Source organism: Perognathus longimembris, chromosome 1 (assembly GCF_023159225.1).
Source record: "Perognathus longimembris pacificus isolate PPM17 chromosome 1, ASM2315922v1, whole genome shotgun sequence".
Classification (NCBI taxonomy): Eukaryota; Metazoa; Chordata; class Mammalia; order Rodentia; family Heteromyidae; genus Perognathus; species Perognathus longimembris.
In genome coordinates, this window is record NC_063161.1 from 13,772,424 (window position 1) to 13,797,655 (window position 25,232).

Below are 25,232 nucleotides of genomic sequence, written 5' to 3' on the forward strand. Positions count from 1 at the left end.
TAAGACATTCTAGTCACTGAGAAGATTCAAAACGAAATGAGATAGCCTTCTCAGTTTGCATGAGTGTTTCTAACAGTTTCTTGGACCATTTGTATTTTGAGGTGGATGTAGACAATGAGAGAAGAGAGATGGAGTCAGAAGTCTGAGTCTAGATGAGCCATGGGACTGGGGAAGAGGGTAGGGACAGAGGCATGTGTGACCTGATGTGCACAGGTGAGGAAGATGGACAGGGCCATGGAGGTGTGGTTTGGGTAAAGGAGCAGCAGCCCTTCAATGCCAATAACAAGCAGAGTGTGGAGAGCCTTTGCAATTTCTGATCAGGAACATGGCAGGGAGATCAAGACCTCTGCAGGACATGGATGGAGGAGAGCCATGAAAGAGCAGAGACAGTTGCTACCTGGCAACAACTAGGTTTCCTCAGGTGAGGATCACTTGCCGTGCACACACTGTGCCACAGGGAAGAGAGGGACTTGCCTGTTAAAACTACTCATGCTGAAGGAATGAAAAGAGGAAGTATGTCTGCCTTACCTAACATCTTGGTTGAAGTTCAATGGTTGATTTTCCTCTCTACACGGAGGAGACTCATTTATAGATTCAAACTCTCCTGACCTGGTGCCTCTAATCTGCCTTTGCTGTACTGATATGAGAAGATTTGGGATTGAGGTTGGGGCCGGGGAGCCGGGAGAGGACACAGTTCTTAAAAGTCCAAGTTGGAAAGTGGGGGAAGATAAATCTTTTCTCTTAGTAAAATAACTCTGCCCCACCCCCTCCCCTTTCCTTATATATAGTAGTTTGAATATCTTTGATGAAAACTACTGCAAGAACAAATATTTAACACAGTGAGGTAGCATGCTTTGAAGCACAATGCTTGGGGTATAAAGGACTGAAATAGAGGTGAGGAATTCTAAGGCAATTCTCAAGGTCACCAATTTGAAAGAAAAAGAAATAAAAATCATGCAAAGTATGGAACAAAAGCTTCTTTTCACAGAGTGGAGAGGGTAGAAGATTGTTCAGTCAGGGCAAACATACCTATCTTTTTATTACCCAAAGCAAACTATTCAGCTGCTGCTTCTGGTAGGAAACCCAGCATGTGTGTGAATAAAGTGACTGGCTTGGGGAGTTGCGTGAAGGGCAGTGCTTTAAAACTTTTCTCACCTTCCAGTGTCTCTTATTCTCATGGATTCACCATTCCTATGTAGCCTGGTTGAAAAGAACCAGGCTGAACCTCTCTAGAGATGTTATCTGGATATCACCAGATCTTCAACCTTCTAAGGCAACTGTGATTTTTTTAGTAATTTGTTAATTTATACCCCATGCTTTATGCCAACATTCCTCATGAATACACAAAACCTTTTGGTTTATAGAAAGTTCTCTTAGATTCTCAGAATATCTGCTTTGCAGATCAGCTGAAAACTGGAAATCATATATCTTTTTTATTTTTTTTTCAGTCATGGGGCTTGAACTCAGGGCCTGGACACTGTCCCTAAACTTTTCCTCAAGGCTACTGTTCTACCCCTCTGAGCCACAACTCTATTTCCAGTTTTCTGGAGATAAGAGTCACATAGACTTTCTTGCTGGGGTTGGCTTTGAACTGCAACCCTCAGATCTCAGCCCCCTGAATAGCTAGGGTTTTTAGGCATGAGCCACCAGCACCCAATTGCAAAACCTTTTTTGTTAAAAAGACATCTATCATTAAATTCTGTACTACTTCTTAGAAATGAACATACTCTACTGAGTAATCACAGTAAAAATAGACAACCGGAATGGCATCCCCCCACACCAAAGTACACTGAAATCACATGTTTAGTTGCACAAAGGCCAATAAAGAACATTGGAGGGGGGGGAAGACAATCTTTCCTTAGTAATCACCTGTTAAATAATGTGAAATCTGAGAAGAATGAAGGAACCTGAACAAGGTAGAGGAGATTTTTTCTTCTTAGAAACCAGGGGGAGGGGAGATTGAAATTTGGCAAACTCTCAGCCTGGCAGCTGTGCCTGTCTCTACAAGAAAACACCATCCAGCAATTCATGAATCCTTGTGAATCACTCTCCATGTAAGGTGACTGTTGTGTTCTGTCTGTCATTATGAATACCTTGTCTTCTGATTTTTTTTTTTTTTTGGCACACTTACTCCTGTTCAACTAAATTGAAGTCTGAAAACATATGCTACAGGAAAGCTCATGTCACAGACTGTCCTGATATTTTTGCAGAAGATTCTCCAGCAGCTGTGTTAAAAATAAAATGCACAGAGCTACATCTATTGCATGCATATGCTGTGTCAGGGCCTCTATCAATGGATTCATGGGTGAGTGGTGGGCAAGTGCAGTATTTGAGCAATGAGCTTTACATTCAAGAGTTGGGGACTATTCCCTAGAGTTTCTGGTCAGATGCAGGACTTCTTGCTTGCCTAGAGGATTTAGACAATCACTTGTTTTATCTGATCTTCCTCAAGGCAGGCTCTGCACTCCTGGGTAGGGTTAGAAGTCATAGTCATCAAGGAATAAGCTGCCTAGTGTCTCTTGTTTCTTAGTCCAAGACTTTCTTCCAGTAGCAGTGTTATAAGCCAACTCAGTTCGCAACACATCCGGGTATGAGGGACGGGTGTTATTTTTCATTTGGATTCTGAACCGTTAAGGCTTTAATTGTGCATATTCAAAGGTTAACTTTTGGGTTTGGTGAAAAGGTTAGTTGCAGAACATGAGACCTGCTGCCTTGGTCACGAGGCTCCTACATGGGGGCACACAACATGTGTGTGGTCTACTTAGTGATGATTCACAGGCAGCAGTGAGTTACAAGGGCTTGTTGGGTTGGCTACTTGGTCTGTTACTAGTGCTAACAGTATTGGGTTCTGTTACAGTGCATATTGAGTGTGGATATAGGGTGTGGATTTATCTGCTTTTAAGTTCTTCTCCTTTCTGTCTGGCTGAGTGTGCCTATGTGAATGTGAATGTGTGTATTCATGTTGTGAATATGTATGTTCAGGCTGCTATAACGAAATAAACCTTAGTCAGGGGAGTATATATACAATAGAAATGTATCACTCACAGTCCTGGAGGCTGGGAGGTCAAAGGTCAAGGGGATGGATGACTATTGAGAGCTTAACTTTTTCTTCAAAGATGGTCCCTTTTACTGTGTCCCTTCTTGTGTGTGCTCCTTCCTCTGCCCCCTCCACCTCCCTGGGCTTTTCAAAAAGTCCCTATTCTCAATTCATGAAGGTGTTCTTTTCTTGGGCCACTCACCTTCCGTAGGCCTTACCTCTTGATACCAAAGCGAGGACAGTAGATTTCAAGGAATGATGTTTTGTGGGTACAGAACCATTCAGACCCTAGCAATAACTGCCCATGCCAAATTTACTTTCTATGGTTTTACTTGTGGATAATAATTTCACATTTTTCTAGTATCTAGTAATGATACCATAGTATATGCAACAAGAGCAGAGAACTGTTTGGAAGAACTTCTTGCTAGTTTTTATAACAGATTTTTACAGTAAGTCCTCTTTTGAGCTTATTTCTTTTAAAGCTGTCAAGTATTAAGAAACTGTAATAAGAATAAAATATAGACCTGTTAGAATAATAGCACTAATCAGAGAGATTGATGGTTTTTAGACACATAGTGGATGAACCTAGTACATGTTCATGTTAGCTGTAGTGGATAAACCAGGTGTATGAGTCTACAACTGCACCATGGACGAGACACACGAGGAAGAGAACCGTAGCATGACCTTTTAAAGTATTCTTTGTATTAAAAGGAATTAAGTAATATAGTTACTTAACTAAATAACTATTAAATTATTTCATGATTTTTATTTTTATTTTTTGTGCTAGTTCTGGAGCTTGAAAACTCATTTTGTACTCAAGGTTGGCAAACTTGAGCCGCAGCTCTACTTCTGCTTTTTGATGGTTAATCGGAGAGAAGAGTCTCATAGACTTTCCTGCTTGGGCTGACTTTGATCCATGATTCTCAGGTCTCAGCCTCCTAAATAGCTAGGATTACAGGAGCAAGCCACTGGTGTCTGGCACCACTAAAGGAGTTTATATCACTAAATAGCATTTAATTATTTCATTGGCTTGTACTTGGAGGCACTCTAGCTACAGATCTTGGTCCAAATCCTTGTTTAGTAACGGGGTCTTTGGGTTTGTCATCTAGTCTTCCATCAGGTTTCTTGTTTGACTAGAGGCCATAGTTCCTATTATATGATATAATAGGGTGGTGAAGATGTGCTTGGTAACTGTTGACCTTTCCTGCTTCTTCCTTACATTGGTTTTTAAGAGAGAGATGGGTCATAAATGTACAGACTCTTGTACTTTTCACTCCATTTCCTGATCTAACAGAACAGGAGTCAGCAGCTTTTCTCCCCAGGCTGGAACCACTCTGGAAGTTACTTCTTACTGTTCTCTCCTGCTCTGTACTCTACATTTCTCTGGCTAGACAAAGGGGCAGTCTTAAATGTGCTTCTTGAAGCATTTTTTTTTTCAAGCAAGGACAGTAGGTATGGTATATGTTCTCCATCTACTCTGGGACTTGCTTGGTTAGGTCAGGACAGTCATGCCTGACACTCATGGTGCTCTTTCCTCTGAAACTTGGAAGGGCTCCTAGCAGGCACCACATAGTTGTTGTGAGTTGGTATTCAATGGAAGGTGGCTCACCCTTCTGACCTAATGGCCTTATAGGAAAAAACCATCCTCACAGAAACATGTCTTCATTCAGAAATGATCAAACAAATATTTTACCTTAAAAAATATGGACAGAGTGGTGAAATGAGTTACTTGAGTTCTTGATTGTAAAACTAGAATTACAGATTGGAGTTACTTTTAGTTTAGGTTTTAAATTTTTTGCTTATGACAAGATGGTTTTCCTGGAAATGGTGGCCATAGGAAACAGTAACTTTAAAGTCCTAGGATTTCTAATGGTAGACTAGATGACATGATCTGAGGATTCCAGTATCAGCTGGGATAGGGGACCAAATGACTTTAATGTATTTTCCAGATCCCAGAGTTGAAGATTCTTTTTACATTGCATTAAGAATATAGTTTACCAAACATGAAGTATCTCAGGAAGTAAATTCCATGTCTGGGATTTACTGATAATTAGACATTCAAGACTTGAAATGACACCGAACTTAACCGACTTTGGGCTGGGTTCCCTCGAAACATGTTTAGAACTTCTTGTCATAGGAGTGTATGCTCTCGCTGAGGTGATTGGCAGACTTGGGAACATTCTGAAATGTGAAATCTCTTCAATATTTTAAAGCCAAGGAGCTGCTAAATGCCCAACCAATTCTTGTGCTTCCTTTTCTTGAAGGGAAAATAATTGTATTCATTTTATCCTCTTAAAAAGGATCGATAGGAGGTTGACACTTTAAGATAATTCTACAATATGAGATTTCAGAAGTACACATCTGCCCAGTTTTGACCACAATGAATGTTAAACAGATTTTCAGGATTTTTTTTTTTAGTGGGTATCAAAGTGATGTTCTTATTGAACTTAAAAGCCATAGTGAGCCTCTCTTGTCTTCTTCTTCCCCCTTGCAGCGCTGTAAATCTAACTTCTGCCTGCCTTTTGTTCAGATAAAAAACAGCCATATTGTGCTGATTGCTATTAAATTAAAGCAGAAAGGGAGAGACACAAATGTGGAAGCCCGTCTTACCAGCAGGGATACCGCCATCTTTTATTTTGTATTTTGGGAGGGTCAGAAAGTCATGACAGGCATCTGACCCCTGATAACCTCTTTAAGACTTCTGTGTGCAGTTTTAGGGGGGAAGAACTTAATTAAATACAATTGAATTTCCCTGCTAACATTGCCAATGAAAGGACTCCTTTTACATGGCTGGATGTTTGCTGGTGAGGAACAAACAAAGATGCTTCTTTTGTTCTGCAAAGAAAAGTTAGCATATGTTAGTTAAGGATTTGTGATTTCTTTTGATTGGACTGGTGGGTTTCTAAAAATGAGTCTTCTGAAAGTAGTAACTGTGTTAGAAAATGAAATATGTGATTGCCTACAACACTAACTCCCCATATTCATGGTAATTATTTTTAAGGTTTGGCTTTCTATCTGCAGTTAAAAATTATGGTCATTTTCTTTTTATAATGAACTTTCTGCTCTTTGGCCAAACATGATAGAACTCATTCACTTCCTGGGCTTTCTAGCAATGATGGAAGAGCTGCTATCAAGAGTATTTTAGTGATTTTTTCCCCCTAGACAACTGTTTAAATCAGAGTTGACCAAGAAGACACAGGTTTTGGTTCTTTAGAATTTGCTAGGCACATCCACAGTTGAATAAGAAACTTATCTACCAGTTAGGATTTAGTTAAAAAAAGTTATATAAAGTTCTTTAAACATCCATTGCTATTCTTAGGCTTCTGAAATGGGTGGATGAAAAATCAGCCACTGAGAAATTAATTTATAACCATGTCCCAAAGACTACATTATTTTCTTGAACTATGAGTCTGTATATTTATTTTGAGGGAAAGGAGCTTTACATCTTACATTCAAAGAAGTGTCTCATCCTAGATGATTTTTGTTTTCCTTGAAGAGAGGATTAGAATTAGAAACTGATGCTTTTGAATTTAAAGTTGACTATTGTGTGTGTGAAGCCCACTTCCTCACCTCCACAATCCCCTTTTTCTGTTTCTAAGCTTGTCCAGATCTCTCTAATTATATAGGGGAAGCAGAAGTCCACACTTGACCCCACTGCCCTGTCTGGCTTCTGTCCTCTCTCTGGCTCTCCTTTCACCAGCAAACTCCTAAAAGTGGTGCATGCTTCACCCACAGCCTGTGCTTCTGCTTGGCTGCCAGCCTGGAATGGAGTTTTCATGTCACCCTTGGGCTGCAAGCTGTGCGGGGCAGGTAGAATCGGGGACGACGAGGGCCACCCTGTGAGCTTGGAAGGTTTTGCCCTACTGAAAGGCCAAACCAAGTCCTGTCATGAGGCAGTTTCGGGCCAAGAGAAGGCACTTAAAACAAACCAACTGTTTTAGGAGGCCATAGAGGTAGTTTTGGCATTGTCAAATAAATGTTTGTATATGTATATATATATATATATAATGTATATGTAATATATAAATTCTAAGCATATTATAAATATGAAACAATATGCACATGATACATTTTATATATAAGTGTGAGTTTATATTTTATATGGTATATATTGTATAGATATATTAAAATCTAGACCTTTTAAAAGATAATAAGTAAGCATGTGATCCAGAGTAAAATCTTAGTTATCTAGAGGATCCATAATTCTTTGAAGAAGTTTGCTCAAGGCTGTTAAAATCTTAAATCACAACAGGATTGGGATGAACTGCTTATCTGTGTACTTAAACACAATACTAGCTAAGAAAAGGAAAGATTGAGGCTAGGAGCTTTGTATAGAAATACAAGGACCATCTCTTAGTAGCATCTGCCTTCAAGATTAACAAATCCCCTGAATTTCCTAGTATAGAAATATATTTTCTTATGAGGATGGAGGCAAAGGTATTGAGACTGTTTTAAAAGAAACTGACACAAGGGTGCATCGATGAGAAAAGTTGGGTCAGAATCAGGCAGGAAGTAATTTTTTTCTTTCTATGTCGTGTGTGTGTGTGTGTGTGTGTGTGTGTGTGTGTGTGTGTGTACCTGCAAGCATGTGTGCATGGCATGCATACAAGTCCTTGGGCTTGTACTCAGGGCCTGGGCACTATCCTTAAGCTTTTGTGCTCAAGGCTCGTCTGGGCTGGCTTTGAACTGAGGTTCTCAGGTAGCAGACAGGATTATAGACATGAACCACTGGTTCCCAGGAGGAAATAATTTTCTTACCAAGAAAACGAAAAAGGAAATACTCCCTACTCAGTTATAACTAACTAAACTATCTAAGTATTTTAAAAAGGTTCAAAGAAGTGATAAATGAGTGTTTGACCTTATTATCTTGGTCCTCTGCTTAGAATTAAATGATCTATCTTTTTAAGGAGAAACTACATCTTTCGAAAGAAATGTACAGCAAACACAGTTTTTAAAGTCTGGTAGCAGTTCAGTGACCTAAGTGAGGATTTCAAAAGCTATCTCCTGGTTTCTGTTTTCCATTCCAATCCAGGGGTAGAGCAAGTATTTGCTTTTAGCATCGTTGACACCCAAGCACTTAGCAAATGTTTCCACAAAGCCAGCTGCCCTTTATAGATCCCCCTGGGAACTTTTCTTTTGGTTACTAACCCTCAAGCACAGACAACCCCTTATTTGTGTAGGTATTTGTCTGATAGGATGGGGCTCATGAATCTTCAGATCTTTATAAGAGGGGGGTGATCAAGATTGATCCCAGTTTGGAAAACGTCCTTGAGGCTCGTCTGAAGATTTTTCTCCAGCTAGCTTAATCATCATTTTTCATCAGTAGAGTGAAACTATCCACCCCCCACCCCAAACCAAAAACCAAAACCACAACAACACATATACTTATACAGCACCCCTATGGCATTTCTTGCTAGGTCTGAAAATTCTAAAGATACTAATTCCTCCTCTGAAAGCGTCATTAGATTTTCTTTTCTTCCCTTCTACTCTCCCTCCCTCCTTCTCTCCTTGCTTCCTTACATCCTTCTGCTTTCTTCCTTCCCCCTTTTCTGTTTATTTAAAAAATTTAATTATTATTATTTGCAGTAGTAGGGTTTGAACTCAGGGCCTTGTGCTTGCTTGCTAGGCAAATACTCTGCCTTTTGAATCGTGCCCCCCAAGTCAGATTGTGTAGTTTTGGGAGTAACATTTCTGTTGTGTTTACTTTCTTTGCTTTCTCGAAGTCCAGTCAAGATTTCTCTTTGAGTTCTTGCCTTAATTTCTTCTCCTTTAAAAAGAAAAAAACAAAGCACAACAAAACAGAGGTCCTGAATGTGTTTCATGATTGGATTGACCTTTTAGCCATGTGCTTAACCCAATAAATGATTGTGATCAGATGCCCATAGGGAGATAGGATTTTTAGCAGCAAAAGCCAGATAGGAGATAGGGTAGGCATCTTGAGTCCCTGACAGCAGATTCAGTTTTCAGTCTTCCTGCAACTGGTGGGTGTCTCAGTAAGTAAGACTTGTGCATGTGTGCATGGGCCTGCAGACCGTTTACCACCTGTTTACACATTATTGTGTTACAAAACTTTTAATTGGCGGAGCTGTCCTGATTTTTGGTAGCTTGCTTTTTCTCTAACATATGGGCTGTAACCATATTTCTTTGTATCAGACCTGAGCTTTGCTTGTCATTATGTCATACTTGTGCCTTTTTCTTTCGTTTACTAAGAGATGGTTTTCTATTAATATTATTATTATTATTATTATCATTATTATTTTAGAGCACAATACCTATGGTGTATGTGGCAACTCTTGTGGCTTTCTAAATGCACTTGATTTAGCTTTCAATGTGTAATTACTGCTAAACAAGTTAATTGCTTTATAAGTGTCCAAAATTCCCTGGTTTAATTTTGCTTTCATTTACCAACCTTCATTACACATCTACTGCTCAACATAAACACAAATGATTCTTAATGAATGCCTAATGCCATATTCATTAGAAAATCAGGTTAATGACTGACAATGAATATTCCAGCTAGTTTATTTTTTTCAAGCTTTTTTTGGGGGAGTGGGGTTGGGTGGAGTTTGTTGATCACAATTGCTTTTCTGTTTAAAAGAGAAATTCTACCTGTATTTAAAAGTTCAGGATGAAACTTTCTTAAGAAATCAGATAACTCTATAATATTTCAAAATGGCTCAAATTGTGTACACCCAGCACAAGCAATTATTTCCAAAGAAGTATATCAGTTATGCCTCAATAAAGCTGTATATACATAAAAAATGAAACAATGTACATGGCTTCTTTTTTCCAGGGGGGGGTTGGATAATTGAGAATGATGTAGTTTTTATAGTTTTGTTTTTTAAAATTATTTTTACAGTTTCATATGTTAGACCATGGGTACATTTCTTGTACTATTTGTTACCTCCTCCCTCATTCCCCCCTCCTCCTTGGCCTCTCCCCCCATGAGTTGTTCAGTTGTTTTACACCAAATGGTTTTGCAAGTATTGCTTTTGGAGTCATTTGTCTTTTTATCCTTTGTTTCTCGATTTTGATATTCCCTTTCACTTCCCTAGTTCTAATACCAGTATATACAGTATCAAGGGTACTCAGATGAGATACAGTGATAGTGCTGGGACAACCACAGAAAGGGGATACAAGAGGATCATCAACAAACGAAGCTACTGTTTCACATGGCATGTTGAACGTAATTACAACAGTGATATAACACTCGTTTCCATAACATGGAGTTCATTTTACTTAGCATCATCTTACATGTTCATAAGGGCATAGCTATTGGGCTCTTGTGATCCTCTGCTGTGACTAGCCTAAACCTGTGCTAATTATTCCCTATGAGGGAGACCATAGTATCCATGTTTCTTTGGGTCTGGCTCACTTCACTTAGTATAATTTTTTCTAAGTTCTTCCATTTCCTTACGAGTGGGGCAATATCATTCTTTCTGATAGAGGCATAAAATTCCATTGTGTATATGTACCACATTTTCCTGATCCATTCGTCTACTGAGGGGCATCTGAGTTGGTTCCATATTTTAGCTATGACAAGTTTGCACATGGTTTAGGTGAGTAGCTACTGTGAAGCTTTCTTGCTTGGATAGTGGAAATCTCAGACTGCTTCATACAGATTTTCAGCTAGTGCAGTGAAAAGTATCATGAAGCGTTGTTCTTCCATTGTGGTCTTGTTGTATCTCCCATGCCTGCATAGCTCCGAGCAGTGGCACTGAGAAATCTGCACTGAAATAAATGTTAATGCAGTGAGTTTGAGACAAGATCAGGTACATGGTGCTGACCACGTCAGGCCGAGGTTGTCAAATGAGATGATAGCAGGTGTGTGGTAGTTCACAGCTGGAGTGAGGGCAAGCGTCCCACTAGGAGGTGAATGGAGCTACCTCCTGACTGTCCATGTGGTGGTGCATCTTTAGAGATGAGGTTCCTCCTTCTGTACATGACACATTGCTTTCCCAGCTAAATCAGACAATTGGATTTCAATGGCTGCTGGCGGAATTAAGAAGACTCTGAACCATAGGGTGATAAAAATCAAGCATAGGTTTGCTGCTCATGGTTGCATGATCCGGAGCAGCCTCTCCACCTGCCATATGCAAATGTTGGTGAGTAAGGATTTCTTTCGGCATTACACCATGCAATTTCTTTTGGGCCGAGAAGAGTTCACCTGTATTCTTTAAGCTATTGATTGGATGCCCACCACGTGCCTTATGCAGAGTTCATATAGGGATTCCATGTAAAAGAGACATGGGTTGGATTTCCCAGGAGGACACTTCAGTGTAGTCCCACGCCTTACCTCAGTTCTGGTCTGGAGTCTACCTTCCCCATTATTTACTGAAGATTCCAGTAATTTTATTCTTGTCTGCTTCCTGAACATCTTCCAGTTGTTTATCATCCTTCAGTATTAGTCTCAGATCTCAGAGAAGCCCAATTTTTTGGCAGTGGTGGCTACTGCTGCTGCTGTTCCTCCTTTTCCTTCGCCTCCTCCCCTCCTTCTCTTCCTCCTTTTCTGTTCTTCTCTTTCTTCTCCTCTTCTTCCTTCTCCCCTCCTCATCTCCCTTCTTCATCATCTTCCTTCTTTTTCTTTTTGAGATAGGACTTTACTTTGAAATCATGATCCTCTCATCTGGCCTCATCAATACGAGGACTGGAGACTCCTCCATTGGGAAATCTCCTAAATCAGCTAAATCTATGTCATCTACACCCCTGGCTTCATCTTCACAGGTGTTTCTCCTTCCTAACACTTAGCATTGTGGAAATCTTGCCTCTGCCTATGTGATGTGTTGTGACCATCTGACTTCAGCTCCTGATCCTCTTGAGGATGCATGGAAAGGCCACTGTTGTTCTGCTGCATGCTTGTGTCCTGGCTAGAAGTCTGATGAAGCATTACTTTTTGTGGCACTGATCTCAGGCTCATCAAAGGCTGAGGCATGATTTCAGGAAGTGGTAGGCATTCCAAAATCAAGGACCTGCTGATGGTCACAAAATAAAAAGCATCAAGTTGGAAACAAGAAGTCTGAACACAAATCCTGTGAATATCTTACTAAGGTTTGACATTTGAAGCAAAATGGCAAGGTTCTGTCTGTGGTGAGACCCTCAGGGGGAGCCCTTTTCCTTCCCCCACTCTCTGAGCATCCTGTGTTATATGTGTGCATTTTTGTTTCAATCAAACTTTTGTCATGATAATTCTGCATTACCCAGAGTTCCAAACCAGTGACTTTCAACAAGCCCAAATCATTTCTCAAAGGACTCAGAGTTCTTTGGGCTGTGGTTGGCTTTGTCTGTATGGGGCTCTGCTCAGGTTTGGCTAGAGGCTATAGGAGGTACATCAAAATTATATGGCAAAGGAGAAAGTATGTTTAATACTATTTCATCCTGCTCCATCAAAACATCCTTAAAAGAATTTGTCTTTCTTGTTCATAACAGCATGTTAGTATTGAGGTTTTACATTGGTGTATAGGAGTCTTAGTCCTTCCTTATGGATTCTTTCCTCTGGATTCTTTCAAGTAATGACTGTGTTTAGGGCTCATGGAGGACAGTGCTTTGGACCCTGCCAGTTGCTCAGTGAATGAGAAGCCAAGAACTCCTATCAGGAATAGACATCTATCTTTGCAAGATCCCCTGAAATAATATGAAAATGCCTTGTTTTTCTTTTAGAAACCCCTCTGCTATGTTCCTATTGTGAGCAGTGCGACCCTGTGGGAGAGAAATATACCTCATACAACTGTGAGTAAACTCAGCAGACTCATCCTGCATCACCAAGTCCATACAGTTATTGTGTGGGATTCAGTTGCTTGATACAGAAGCTTCTTCCTATTTTTTGGAAGGGCCTTATTATAACTGGTAAAAGCTTTACTCTTGAAACTCTAAAATAAGGTGGATGTTAAAAGCCATTTCACAGAAGGACTTTGAATTCCCATTTGCGAAACACATTACTTCATTATTATTATTAACTCTGTCACTTTAGTTATATCTGTAGCTCTGTTATTTTGGAGATGAAGTCTTGTGGCCCTAATTAACTAGGAGGACAGGTATAAGCTACTGTGGTGCTGGGCTCCTTTATTCTTTACACATAGAGATATATACTGAGGAAAAGCTGTAACTCTTATCTGATGAGTAAGAAGAGAAACAACAGAGCTCTGGGTACCTTTGTAGTGTCTGTATTTGATGCAACACACAGAGACAATAACCACAAATAACTGCTTCTTCAAGAAAAAGGCTGGCCAGTTGGGCTTGTTCTTCCCTGTGGTACCTTCTATTCCTTGGTTGCTAATGATCTTTTCTTGGTGAGAGCCAGAGTTACTGTTTGTCCCCTTCGATGGGCATTCTCAGCTCTATAAATGACTGTGAGGTGCACATGGAGATGGTCGCCATGGCTGGCGGGCTGGTCCAGTTGTCATGGAGCTGGGGTGGCCCCTGAGATTGTGTCCCACCCGACGTTTGTTTACAGAAGCAGGATTGGGGAAAAAAGAAGCTTTCAGCCAACTCTGAAATTTACATCCTAAGGAGTCTAATTGCCTTCATTTCCTACCCCTTTACCATGAAGAGCATTCCAATGTTTTCCAAGGAGGAGTGCCATGCCCAGAGCTATCAATGAAATCATAAGGTGGGAGTGAATCCAAGGTAGTTCTAGAAGCTTCCTTTCCCAGGGAGCTACCCCCAAGTTACAACTTGATGAATGGCAGCATATAGTGACAGAAAATAGAATTCCAATAGAAATGGAAAGATGTGGAAACTCATATTTTTTAAATTTTTATTTATTTTTATTTTTAAATTAAATTTTATTGACAAGGTGTTGTGTAAAGGGGGTACAGTTACATAATAAGGCAGTGAATACATTTCTTGTGATATCTTACACCCTCATTTTTCTTTCCCTTCCCTAGATCAGGTAGGCATATATACAATATCCAATGTACCCAAATCATATACAGTAACCATGTAGGGTACGCCACAGGAAATTCACCTAGAACTTTAAAGATAACATCAACAGTAGAATCCTCCTGTGTCCTCCTCTTGGAGTTGAAACTCATATTTTAATATTAAACAAAAAATCCAAGTATAGGGAAGTTGAGATGTATAGTCTAGCTAAAGGAAATGAAAAGTCATGATATGGTTTGCGTGTGTTTGTGTGTGTGTGTGTGTGTGTGTGTATGTGTGTGTGAGAGAGAGAGAGAGAAAGAGAGAGAGAGGAAGAGAGAGAGATTGGGAGAGTATACTGGGGCGTGAACTCAGACCCTTGTATTCTCACTTGTCTTTTGTGCTCAAGACTGATGTTCAACCACTTGAGCCATGCCTCTATGTCTGGCTTTTTGGTGGTTAGCTGGAGATGAGTCTCACAGACTTTCCTGCCTGGCTGGTATCTAACCAGAATCCTCAGACACTGACCTTTGTACAATGACTTAAAATAATACAAAATTAAAAAAAAAATAAAAATTCCACAAAGAAAGCTCATTTTATATCCACTGGATGAAATGAATGAAAAAGCCTTGATATCAAATGTGGAGAAAGGTGTAGAGAAATAGGAAATGCACACATGTAACCTGCTGGTAGGGTCATTCTGAAGAGCATTTTCATGATCTAACTAACACATGACTCAGTCATTTGCACCAAGGTCTGAAAGTTAGCAGTTTTAAAGACTTTAAGAAGACACATAGAAGACTGTTTTCTGGGGGCTGGGGATATGGCCTAGTGGCAAGAGTGCTTGCCTCGTATACATGAGGCCCTAGGTTCGATTCCCCAGTACCACATATACAGAAAATGGCCGGAAGGGGCGCTGTGGCTCAAGTGGCAGAGTGCTAGCCTTGAGCAAGAAGAAGCCAGGGACAGTGCTCAGGCCCTGAGTCCAAGCCCCAGGACTGGCCAAAAAAAAATGAAGACTGTTTTCTGATGCCCCGATTTTGTAATGGGAAATCAAAAAGACATACATGTCCATCAACCAGAAAATAGCAAAATACACTGGAGCATATTTACCTAATGGACTGTTGTAACTAGTTTAAAGGGGTGAAGTTTGAAGCTCCATATTCTCTATGAAAGATAAATCTCAGTAACTTAATGTAGAATGAAAGCAATCATGTTATTGTAACATGTTTATTTTGATAGATGTTATCATTTAGGGGCTAAGTTTATATACCTTTGCTTCTTCCTTCTAGTTTGAAGTCATCTGAGACCTAGACACACCAGACAGACAGATGGTGGTAAAAATATATTCCAGGTCAAAGCTGGATTGAAGGGCTTAGTAATGTTTCCAAAAATATAAACAGATCCTATCATACTTTTGCTCACAAACCTTCAACAGGCTTCTGATTCACTCACAAGTTCAAAGTCTTCATTATGCCCCTGTGAGCTCATACAATCTGGGTCTGGCCACCTCCTTTCTATCCTTTCCCTTCTATCCCATCTTCTGCCCTCCAAGCATCCTTTCTACCTGGGTCCTTTGCACTTCCTGTTCCGTTTACCTGTAGCATAACTACCTAGAACATTTGCTGGGTATTTTGCTCAGGTCTCAGCCCTACTTGCATCAGAACTTGATATCTGGTGGGATATTCAGGGATGGGGCTCTAAACAACTTATCTACTAGTCTGTGTCTGAACAATGGTGTCCAACTTTTCGTTGTAAACTCCTAGCATTGAGAAAAAAATGAATGGCTGTTGATGAAAGGGGTGACATGGATCAAGATGCATTGTACTTATAAACTGACTTGCTGAATAGCAACTCCTTTGTACAACTGCTTAAAGATGATAAAATATAATTTTTAAAATATGTTCAATCTGCTTATGTTTTATTTGTATATACACACAGGCACACAACTCTACTCGTTAGAATATTACAAGCTACACTATAATTTATTTATAAGTGGTGATTATGTCACAAAGTGCACAGCCCACTGAATTAAAAAAATAAAGGAAAGTAGAAGTAGACATACTCCTTCATTTCTCATCATGATAGTTTCATACTTATGTGATTGTGGTGCTGGGGATCAAACCCATGCTCTTACACATGCTAGACATGCTTGCTCTACTACTGGTTCTATACTTTTTTAAGCAACATGTCAAGAAATATTATACCATGGGTCGTTGATATTGATAGCGATTACAAACTCATATTTCCACTAATCTTTTTACTAAATTTCAAATCTTTGTGGTCAACCTCTTGACCTGTTATTACATATCATTATTCTTTTCCCTTGTATTATAGCAAATGCAGATAGAATATTTGATAAAAAGGAGAAGTGCTGGCTTATTCATTTTCTTCAATAATTTTTCTTCATCAAATACTTATTTGGAGTCCTAAAGGCCAGAACATGAGCTCTATGAAGGCAGGGACTAGGGTGCCTTCCTTTTGACTATATCAGCTTCAGCAGAATGCTGTTTGCTTGGTACTAATTGAATAAATGAGCGGATGAGTGAAGCATCTCGCAGGCTCCAGAGATGCTCTGATGAGCCTCTGCTCTTGTTATTCTATTGCTGTGTAGCTACTGTTCCTAACGTGGATTTGCTTTGCTCTGAATTTTTTTTTTAGCAGATGTAACTTCCCCAGGTTATTATTTTTTCCCCAGAATGTGGTCTCACACTGGATGAGATTTATTTGGCTTCACTCTGGGATCAGCCTCAGTTGTTGGGCCCCTCCTTGGGCATGGCAGTGAAGAGGGGACTCCCTTTGTGTTTCCCAGCTAGGTATCTACTGGTGTTTTCCTTTTGTTCTGATGGAGTATTTCCCAAGGATATTGTTGGGAGAGCACTGATAGTATTCATGGAAAAAGTTCTTTCTAGAAAGTATTCTCTCAACTGATTCTGCACTTCAAATATATATCCAAACCAGTGATCCGTGTCAAGCGTGGAGTTTGAAATGTGTGCTTGTATACAACCTGTGCTGGCATGTCGAGGGCACAGGGGAGTTGGTGATAAATAGTTTAATGATGTTGGAGTCTATCATTTCCATAGCAGGTGTTAAAATGAACATTTAAGAGAGTGAACCACGGGCTGGGGATATGGCCTAGTGGCAAGAGTGTTTGCCTCGTATACATGAAGCCCTGGGTTCAATTCCCCAGCACCACATATACAGAAAATGGCCAGAAGTGGTGCTGTGGCTCAAGTGGCAGAGTGCTAGCCTTGAGTGAAAAAGAAGCCAGGGACAGTGCTCAGGCCCTGAGTTCAAGCCCCAGGACTGGCAAAAAAACAAAACAAGCAACAAGAGAGTGAACCAGAAGATGGTGGCCATGCCACAGGTGTTTTGAGGAATGTAAGGGGTTAGGTAAGTGTCAAGCAAGTCAGGCAACTTGTGTTCCAGAAAGGAACATTTTTCTATTGGCAAATATGAGCCAGATGGCATCTTTTGTAGGAGTAATCTGACAAGCGGAGGGTCTTTGTGTCTGTGTGATGTGGTGTGGGGCTCATCCTTAGTCTCCTCTGGTTTCAGCTGGGGATTAATTCCTACGGTGGCCAAGGTGATGTGGTGGTCTAAGGACGCCTCTTCTATTGGGATATTAAAGAATGATCTCTAACAAATTTTGGAAAGGCTGAGATTTTTTCTAGTAGCCAATATGGATCTTTCAAAGAAAAAGGGAGAGGGCTGGGGATATGGCCTAGTGGCAAGAGTGCTTGCCTCGTATACATGAGGCCCTGGGTTCAATTCCCCAGCACCACATATACAGAAAATGGCCAGAGGTGGCGCTGTGGCTCAAGTGGCAGAGTGCTAGCCTTGAGCAAAAAGAAGCCAGGGACAGTGCTCAGGCCCTGAGTCCAAGCCCCAGGACTGGCCAAAAAAAATAAAAAAATAAAAAAAAAAGGGAGAAATTTTCATTTGCGATGACAAAACTACTAATAGCTGGTAGGTTAGCATCTTACAGAAATAGTGCAAGGGATGTATCTGCAATGCCAGTAGGTCTGCTAGGAACTCCTGGGAACACTGCATAGAGCACAGAGCTAGAAGGGCTGTTTGTGAGAGGTGAAATCATATGCATGGAGTTCTGGAGAGAACAGCCTAGGGTTTGGGTTTTTTGTTTTTTTTTTGGCCAGTCCTGGGCCTTGGACTCAGGGCCTGAGCACTGTCCCTGGCTTCTTCCCGCTCAAGGCTAGCACTCTGCCACTTGAGCCACAGCACCGCTTCTGGCCGTTTTCTGTATATGTGGTGCTGGGGAATCGAACCTAGGGCCTCGTGTATCCGAGGCAGGCACTCTTGCCACTAGGCTATATCCCCAGCCCCTAGGGTTTGGGTTTTAACAGACTTTTCAGAGTTGAAGAGATAAGTATTAGCTGTGTATAACATATATCAGACATTTTGTAGAGAGTGGTGTTATGGCTCAAGTGGTAGAGTGCTAGCCTTGAGCTGAATAGTCCAGGGGAAGTGCCCAGGCCTAGGGTTCAAGCCCCATGACCGACAAAAAAATAAAATACTTCAGAGAGCTGAACAACTGCCCAAGTTGCCTAGGGTGGAGGTGTGACCCTTAGCAGTGAATAAATAAAAAAACTCGGGCCTCATGGAGCTTTCATTCCAGTGTGGAATGATAACCAGGGAAGTCAAATCACAATAAGTGCAAATGGTGATAAGGAGGGTAAGATAATAAGGGCACCGGGCATTGTTGGTAGCATATTCAATAGAATTCTTATTTACAAGTGACAGAAGCTTGTTGATTGATTAAAAAAAAAAGACAGAGTAAAATATAATGAGGTAGTTCATAGTCTCACCAGGAGAGCCAGAGAACCAGAGCTAAAGGTGGGATTCTCGCAATAGAAATCTAAATAATATAGATCACAGGCTTTTTTCTCTACCACCAAGAATGGGATGCCATTGTTTGCACTGCTGTTCCCTTAAAGGATATAGACATGCAACTCTGTTACCACACTGCTGGCAATGTGGTAGCCATTTGATATTTGATCTCTTTGATCTCTGCCACCAGCCACTTGATCTTTGATCCCTTTGATCTCTGCCACCAGCCTTCATCTCTACAACCAAGAATAGGATGCCACGGTTTATATTGCTGTCCGCCCTGCCACAAGGATACAGATATGCAACTCTGCTACTGCATAGCTGGCAGAAAACAAAATCGGTGAACTTGCAAGATACGCTTGTGTGTCCATAAACTAGCAATGAACATTCTAAAATGGAAATGAAGAGAACAATTTCATCTGAGTCCTATTCTAAGTAGCACAAAAATGATAAGATGTTAAGGAATAAATTTAACCAAGGGAAGAAAAAATTTCATACATTAAAAATGTATAACAATACTGAAATAAGATCTAAATAAATGGATTAGAAGACCCAATGTTGTTAATACGATATTATAACAGGGGATGAAGAGTCTCTTTTTTTGCCAAGGGCCATTTGGATATTTATAACATCACTGTAGGCCATGCAAAATTATTAATTCAGGCAGGTAGAACTGAGGGGAGCCCATGAGAACCATTTCATATCTATTCTGGCCTGTGCCAAATGATTTTGTGGATGCAATATGGTCCACAGGCAGAAAATCTCACATCTGATTCACTGCAGTCTCTATTAAAGTCTCAACAGTCTTTTCCACAGAATATTAAAATTCATATGGAATTACAAGGGATCTATCTCTAGAAGTCAAAACAACCTTGAAAAAGGACAACAAATATGGAGAGCTCAAATGATTTTGTGGAACTTTTACTGATTTAAAATTTTAGTACAAAGCTACAATAATCAAAAGAGTGTGGCACTGTTGTACAAATAGTCATGTAGATCTATGTAACAACATACGGCCTAGAAACAAACTCTCACACATGGTCAACTTGGCTCCAGAAACAGTGTCAAGTTCATTCAATGGAGGAAAAGTCTGTCTTTTCAACAAGGTGATGTGGAAAACTTAGATCCTTACCATGTATCATATACAAAAATTAGCTCAAACTTGATAGAAAACTTACGTATAAGATCCTAAACTATAAAACTTTTAAAATGAAACAGGGAAAAACCTCCATATTATATTTGTCAATAGTGTTTTAAATTTTACATCAAAACACAAGCAACAAAACAAGAAAAAAGAAAAATTGGACTTCATTAACGTTAAAACATTCTGTGGAAATATTGTGATCATGAAAACGTAGCTCACAGAGGGAGAAAGTATTTACAATTATTTATATAAAGAGTTAGTATGAAAAATATAAAAGAGCTACAACTTTGTAGCTCATTAATTACCAAAAACAACCTAATGAAAAAAACCAAACAAAGGACTGGACCAGGCATTTGTTCAGAGAAGACATACAAATATAAATCAAAACCCAAAAGAGACACCATTTTACCCAAAAAGCTGAGATCTGTGGATCACAGTTCAAAGCCATCCTGAGCAGGAAAACCCATGAGACTCTTATCTCCAAAAATCTGAAAGTGAGTCGGTGGTTCAAGTGGCAGATTGCCATTCTTAAGCAGAAAAATTAAAGAACAATTCCCAGGCCCCAAGTGCAAGTCCTAATACAGACAGACAGACAGACAGACAGACACACACACACATGTTCGCATGCACACCCCTGTATGTACGTATTGGCAGGAATTTGCAGCAAGTGGAAGTCGCATGCATCCAGCTTTGTGTTTCTCCCAAAAGTGGAACAGAGAATTATCTGGGGACTTGATTTTTAGAGGGGAAAGATCCATGTCCTCTCTCAGAAGGTGGAGTCTGAAAAGAGTCATCCCAGGATGGAGAAGGAAACCTAACTGGTAGTTTGCATGTAGCCAAATCTCCTCCTCTTCCAGCAAACAGAACAGAAACAGACCTGCAGCATTCTCCCTAGCCTTGTTTCTCTACCTTTCCCATCTGCAATGCCAACCTGCTACTTGTCCGCACAGCTGGAGATGGGAGCAAATGCTCAGTCCTCTCTGGACTCAGTTCCCTTCTCCACGAGTCCCCCTCAGGAGCCCCCTTATCCTGCTTTAGCAAGAGGGGTGTAGGGCAAATGAGATAATCCCACTGGCACCAGTCAAATGTGCAGACTGAGCTATTAAGCAAACTATCACCCATGTCCCCCTGATCAGGGGTTCCTTTCACCCTTAGAAGTTGAAGCAGCCAGGGTTGGCAAACCAACCCCTACCTGAGCCTGTGCAGGGCCTACCCCCTTCCCATTTCTTTCCAGAATCCTCTTGGCACCTAGCCAAGACCACCCACCAGCGGCTTCCTTGATTCTGTCCCATGGTGGCTAAGAGAAGGAGGTGGAGGAAGTAGAGGGTGGGAGCTGGTTGCTGCAGGCTTTGACCAAGGCCAGAAAATCACAAGTAGGTTTTAAATAATCTCTGACAGTCCTATGTACCATAGATAATATAGTAACAATCATCTCAAATCCTGTGTGGGAGACACTTTTCTATATGAAGCAAGAACAATAGAGTCAAAAGGACTCCATTTGACATGACCTTTTGTTCAGAAATATTGTAAAAAACAACAACACTCCAGGCACCTCAAATTGAGAGAAAATGAAAACAAATATTTGTGTATCCATCATTCTCTGTAAGGTGACTGTGTTACAAATGAGAATGTGGAAACCTTGCAGGTTTAAGGGTGGGTGAGGGACAGGAGAAAGAGAGAGAGGGGGTGAGGAGAGAGGAAGAAGAGAGAGAGAGAGAGAAAGGAAGGAGGGAGGGAGGAGTGGGAGAAAGGAGAGAGGGAGACAGAGAGGTGGCTTTTCTACTATTGAGTTGAAACTGAATCTCTTGGCTGAGATTTTGTGGGTAGCCTGAGACCAAAAGCCTGCGTTTGAGTCCTGATTGGGCCGCTGTCTCCCCCTCTGTGACTGTAGAGGATTACTATTTTCATTTTGCAGCTTTCTCATCAGTAAAATGGGTCATCATAGCATCCAATTCAGAAGGTGGCTGTGGTCCCCAAGTGAGCGCCATGTAAAACTCCCAGCACTCCGTGCCTGCCAGTATTGCTGGCATTGTACATCTTTCAGCCAATAGGCTTCTTTGTGTCGGGGAACTGATCTTTTTTATTTTTGTTTTGTTTTTTATTTTTACTATAGTGATAGTCAGGCCTTGTTTTCTCTTTGTTTGGGAAGAAAGTGAGCTATTTCTTCTGAATTGTTTCTCTCTAAATCCATCAGCAGCTGTTGGTGGGCCTTACATAAGATGTGTGAGTAGCTTCCTAGGCAAGTTGATCATAAGTTTTCATTTTTTAAAGATTTCAAACATGAAAATAGAAACAAGTAAGCTCCACACAGTCAAATTTCAAAGCAGCATTTTAAAAAAGATCTGAATCTGATTAGGCAAGTGAAATTCGGAACTGTGATCAACAAAGACGGCTTATTCTCGTAAAAGGCAGGTAAGAATTCTCGGATGAAGGGATGACATCATGGTAATTTATTATAATCATTCATACACTTTACTGAGTACTATGTGGATGTGTGTATAAATCATGTTTTACCTGAGTAGCTTTTATATGCTAGTAATGGGTTACTTATAACACAAGAATGAGTATATGAGAAGCAAGAATCTATTTGGGTTCATTACTCATCCAAAGTATAATTATTGTTTAACAATATTATGAAGGGTTGGTGATGAGATGCAGGTGTTTAAACATGCAGTGCCAATAGATTTGACACGGTATTCAGTCCCAGGCATATACATTTTTAAAGGCTCTATTCAGCAGGGGGGACAATGAAGCCCCACACAATGGTAAGCATGTTTGCTAAAAACATGAAGTGACTGGTTAATTTTTAGGGCTCAGATTTTCAAATGGGCTCTTTTCCTCCAGCACTGTTTCTTCACTTACCAGACTATACATGATATATTTTAGAAGGAAAAGAAAAACAGATATATCCATAACATCTTACCTATGCAGGGGGTTTCAAACCATCCCTGAGCTTTTGCAGAAGCAATATGCAATTCCATGTCAAACATAAGCAGATCAGATATACAGTGGAGGCCTGGGGCTTTGAGAGGTATGTATTTTTTTCCATCTGGAATGATCAGTACTTAGGAAAGTTGTAACTCTCTGTCTCCAGGTTTTCAGATGAGAAAACAGAGGCTACAGAAGTGCAGAGAGAAGAGAAGAAAAAGAAGAGAAGGAAAGGAAGAGAGAAAAACAGGGAGAAGTAGGGAGGAGAGGGGTGGAGGGGGCAGGGGAGAGGAGAAAGAGGGAAGGGGAGGGGAAGCAAGAGGAGAAGAGGAAAGAGAAGCAGGAGACTTTCAGGAGAAAGGTGCAAAGGGGAGGGCATATCTTGAAGCCATGCCGTGTGGCATGGGAGGCAATAACAGTCTTTTATTTTTGGATGACTTTGGTAAAGACTTCAATTACTGTCTGACTTTTTTGGGGTGGGGAGAGGAGGGAAATAAGGCTTAATTCCTTTTGCACATCCACAACGATGCAGACCATGCAGAAACAGCTTCAAGGGGCTACACTGCCATCTCATTGTGTAAGCGAGTGCCTTACAGCGGCACATACACTGCAACCTTCTGCAGAGCACTCGAGGTGCTGTTCATCTTTAGCTCTTGAGAGCAGAGACAACTGCATACTCCTCTATACTATTTTAAGATTTTTTTTTTGCAGGGTGAGCATGATTACTTTTAAATGACGAAATAAAAGCATTTTAGTGATATAATTTGTATTGTCTTGTAAGTAGGATGGCGATATTTCTCTTAAATAGAAGAGCTATGCCCAAGGGCTGTGGGGGTAGGGGGGCATACAAACAAATATAAAACACACTCTTTTTGGAGTGATCCACTTCCAGTATTCAACTGAAGTTGAAATGATAGCGCCGGGTGTCTTGGAAGTGAAACAGACCAAAGGGAAGGTCTAGCGCACAATCTCCCAATAGCTCTAAGAACCTCCTGATTTTCCCATTGCAGGGGAGATCAGATCCAAATGCATCTGCAGGTCTGCAGGCCTAGTTTGAGAGCAGCCTCCCTGGCAGTGCCATAGGTGAGAAGGCTGACAGTTGCCTAATGCCCAGGGCTGGGGAGACAATGGAGAGTCTGCTTTTTATTTGGCCAGTCCTGGGGCTTGGACTCAGGGCCTGAGCATTGTCCCTGGCTTCTTTTTGCTCAAGGCTAGCACTCTGCCACTTGAGCCACAGCGCCACCTCTGGCCATTTTCTGTATATATGGTGCTGGGGAATCGAACCCAGGGCCTCATGTATATGAGGCAGGCACTCTTGCCACTAGGCCATATCCCCAGCCCGAGGGTCTGCTTTTTTGCTTTCCCTGGATGCTGCCTCTAATGGGGAATTTCCTCCCCATAGGCAAGGAATTGGTTACATACCAGATAGAACAAGCAATAATAATAATAAGAGTAATAGCAATATACCCAACCAAACAGCCAAGTCGAACCAAAAAACACTGGAAAATGTTCCTATTTGCACCTAAGCTGTCCAAGTGTGACAATTTTTTTTCTTTGCTAAATTTCAAATGAGAGGAAGAAAGAGAGAGAGAGAGCACGCTGGCTGTTAGAGATGGAAGTATCAAGTAGGCTGTATCAAGTAGGAAATATCAAGATAGGCTTTCTATCCTGACCTCCAGAATGGAAGACTTCCGTGGAGAACCAGAGCAATAATTGGAAGTCTTGGAGCTCCTTGGAGACAGTGATGGAGGGCAGGCTCTTTTCCTGGTAAATTTACCTTGGGATTAAAGGCAAATGAGGTGGTTTGTCTGTTGTTTCTGAAGACAAAGGAGGAGAGAGTTCTGAAGGAGAACTACTTTCTTCTTCCTCTCAAACATCTCAGTCAGGCCAGTCACTGTACCTTGTATGTTTGATGAGAAGGCAGGGGTAACTTGTAGGCAGAATTGTGGTCCAGGATAAAAGTGGAGAGTATTTTTCTTTTTTACCAAATAAACTGAGTGAGCTTTCAGGAGCTAACCTAGGCTTCTTGACATGGAAATTGGTGCTTTAGAATGAAAATCTGTGATTTCAGACCCATGAAATGATCATTTCAGAATCCTGACCAGTCTCTACACCCAGCCCTGACTCTTCGCTCAAGCTCACTGGCATTGGGAGACACACTGAAGTCTACAACAAGGGAATCATATCTATGGAAAGAGAGAACAAACTCATCAACATAGCTTTTGTTCAAAATATCCAAGACTTCCAGAATTTAAGACAAACCAATTACATAAAAAGAGAAGGATCGAGAAGAACCAAGAGAAAAAATAGCAGTCAGAGAACACTGACATCATTCAGAAACCAGAAGAAAATTTCCACTCTAAAAACGTACTTAATTAGTATCCTGGAAAGGGGTGAATTCTGAGAAAAATCCAAAAT

The 25,232-nt window shown here is 40.7% G+C and overlaps 1 protein-coding gene across 1 annotated transcript in view; it reads left to right on the forward strand.

Moving 5' to 3' along the window:
* C1H12orf42 (chromosome 1 C12orf42 homolog) overlaps positions 1 to 25,232 on the forward strand; it is a 101,723-nt gene that overhangs the window by 23,707 nt on the left and 52,784 nt on the right. Inside the window, exon 2 of the mRNA XM_048357056.1 lies at positions 12,695 to 12,763. Coding sequence (XP_048213013.1) covers positions 12,695 to 12,763 — 69 coding nt within the window. The remainder of the gene's footprint in view (positions 1 to 12,694; positions 12,764 to 25,232) is intronic.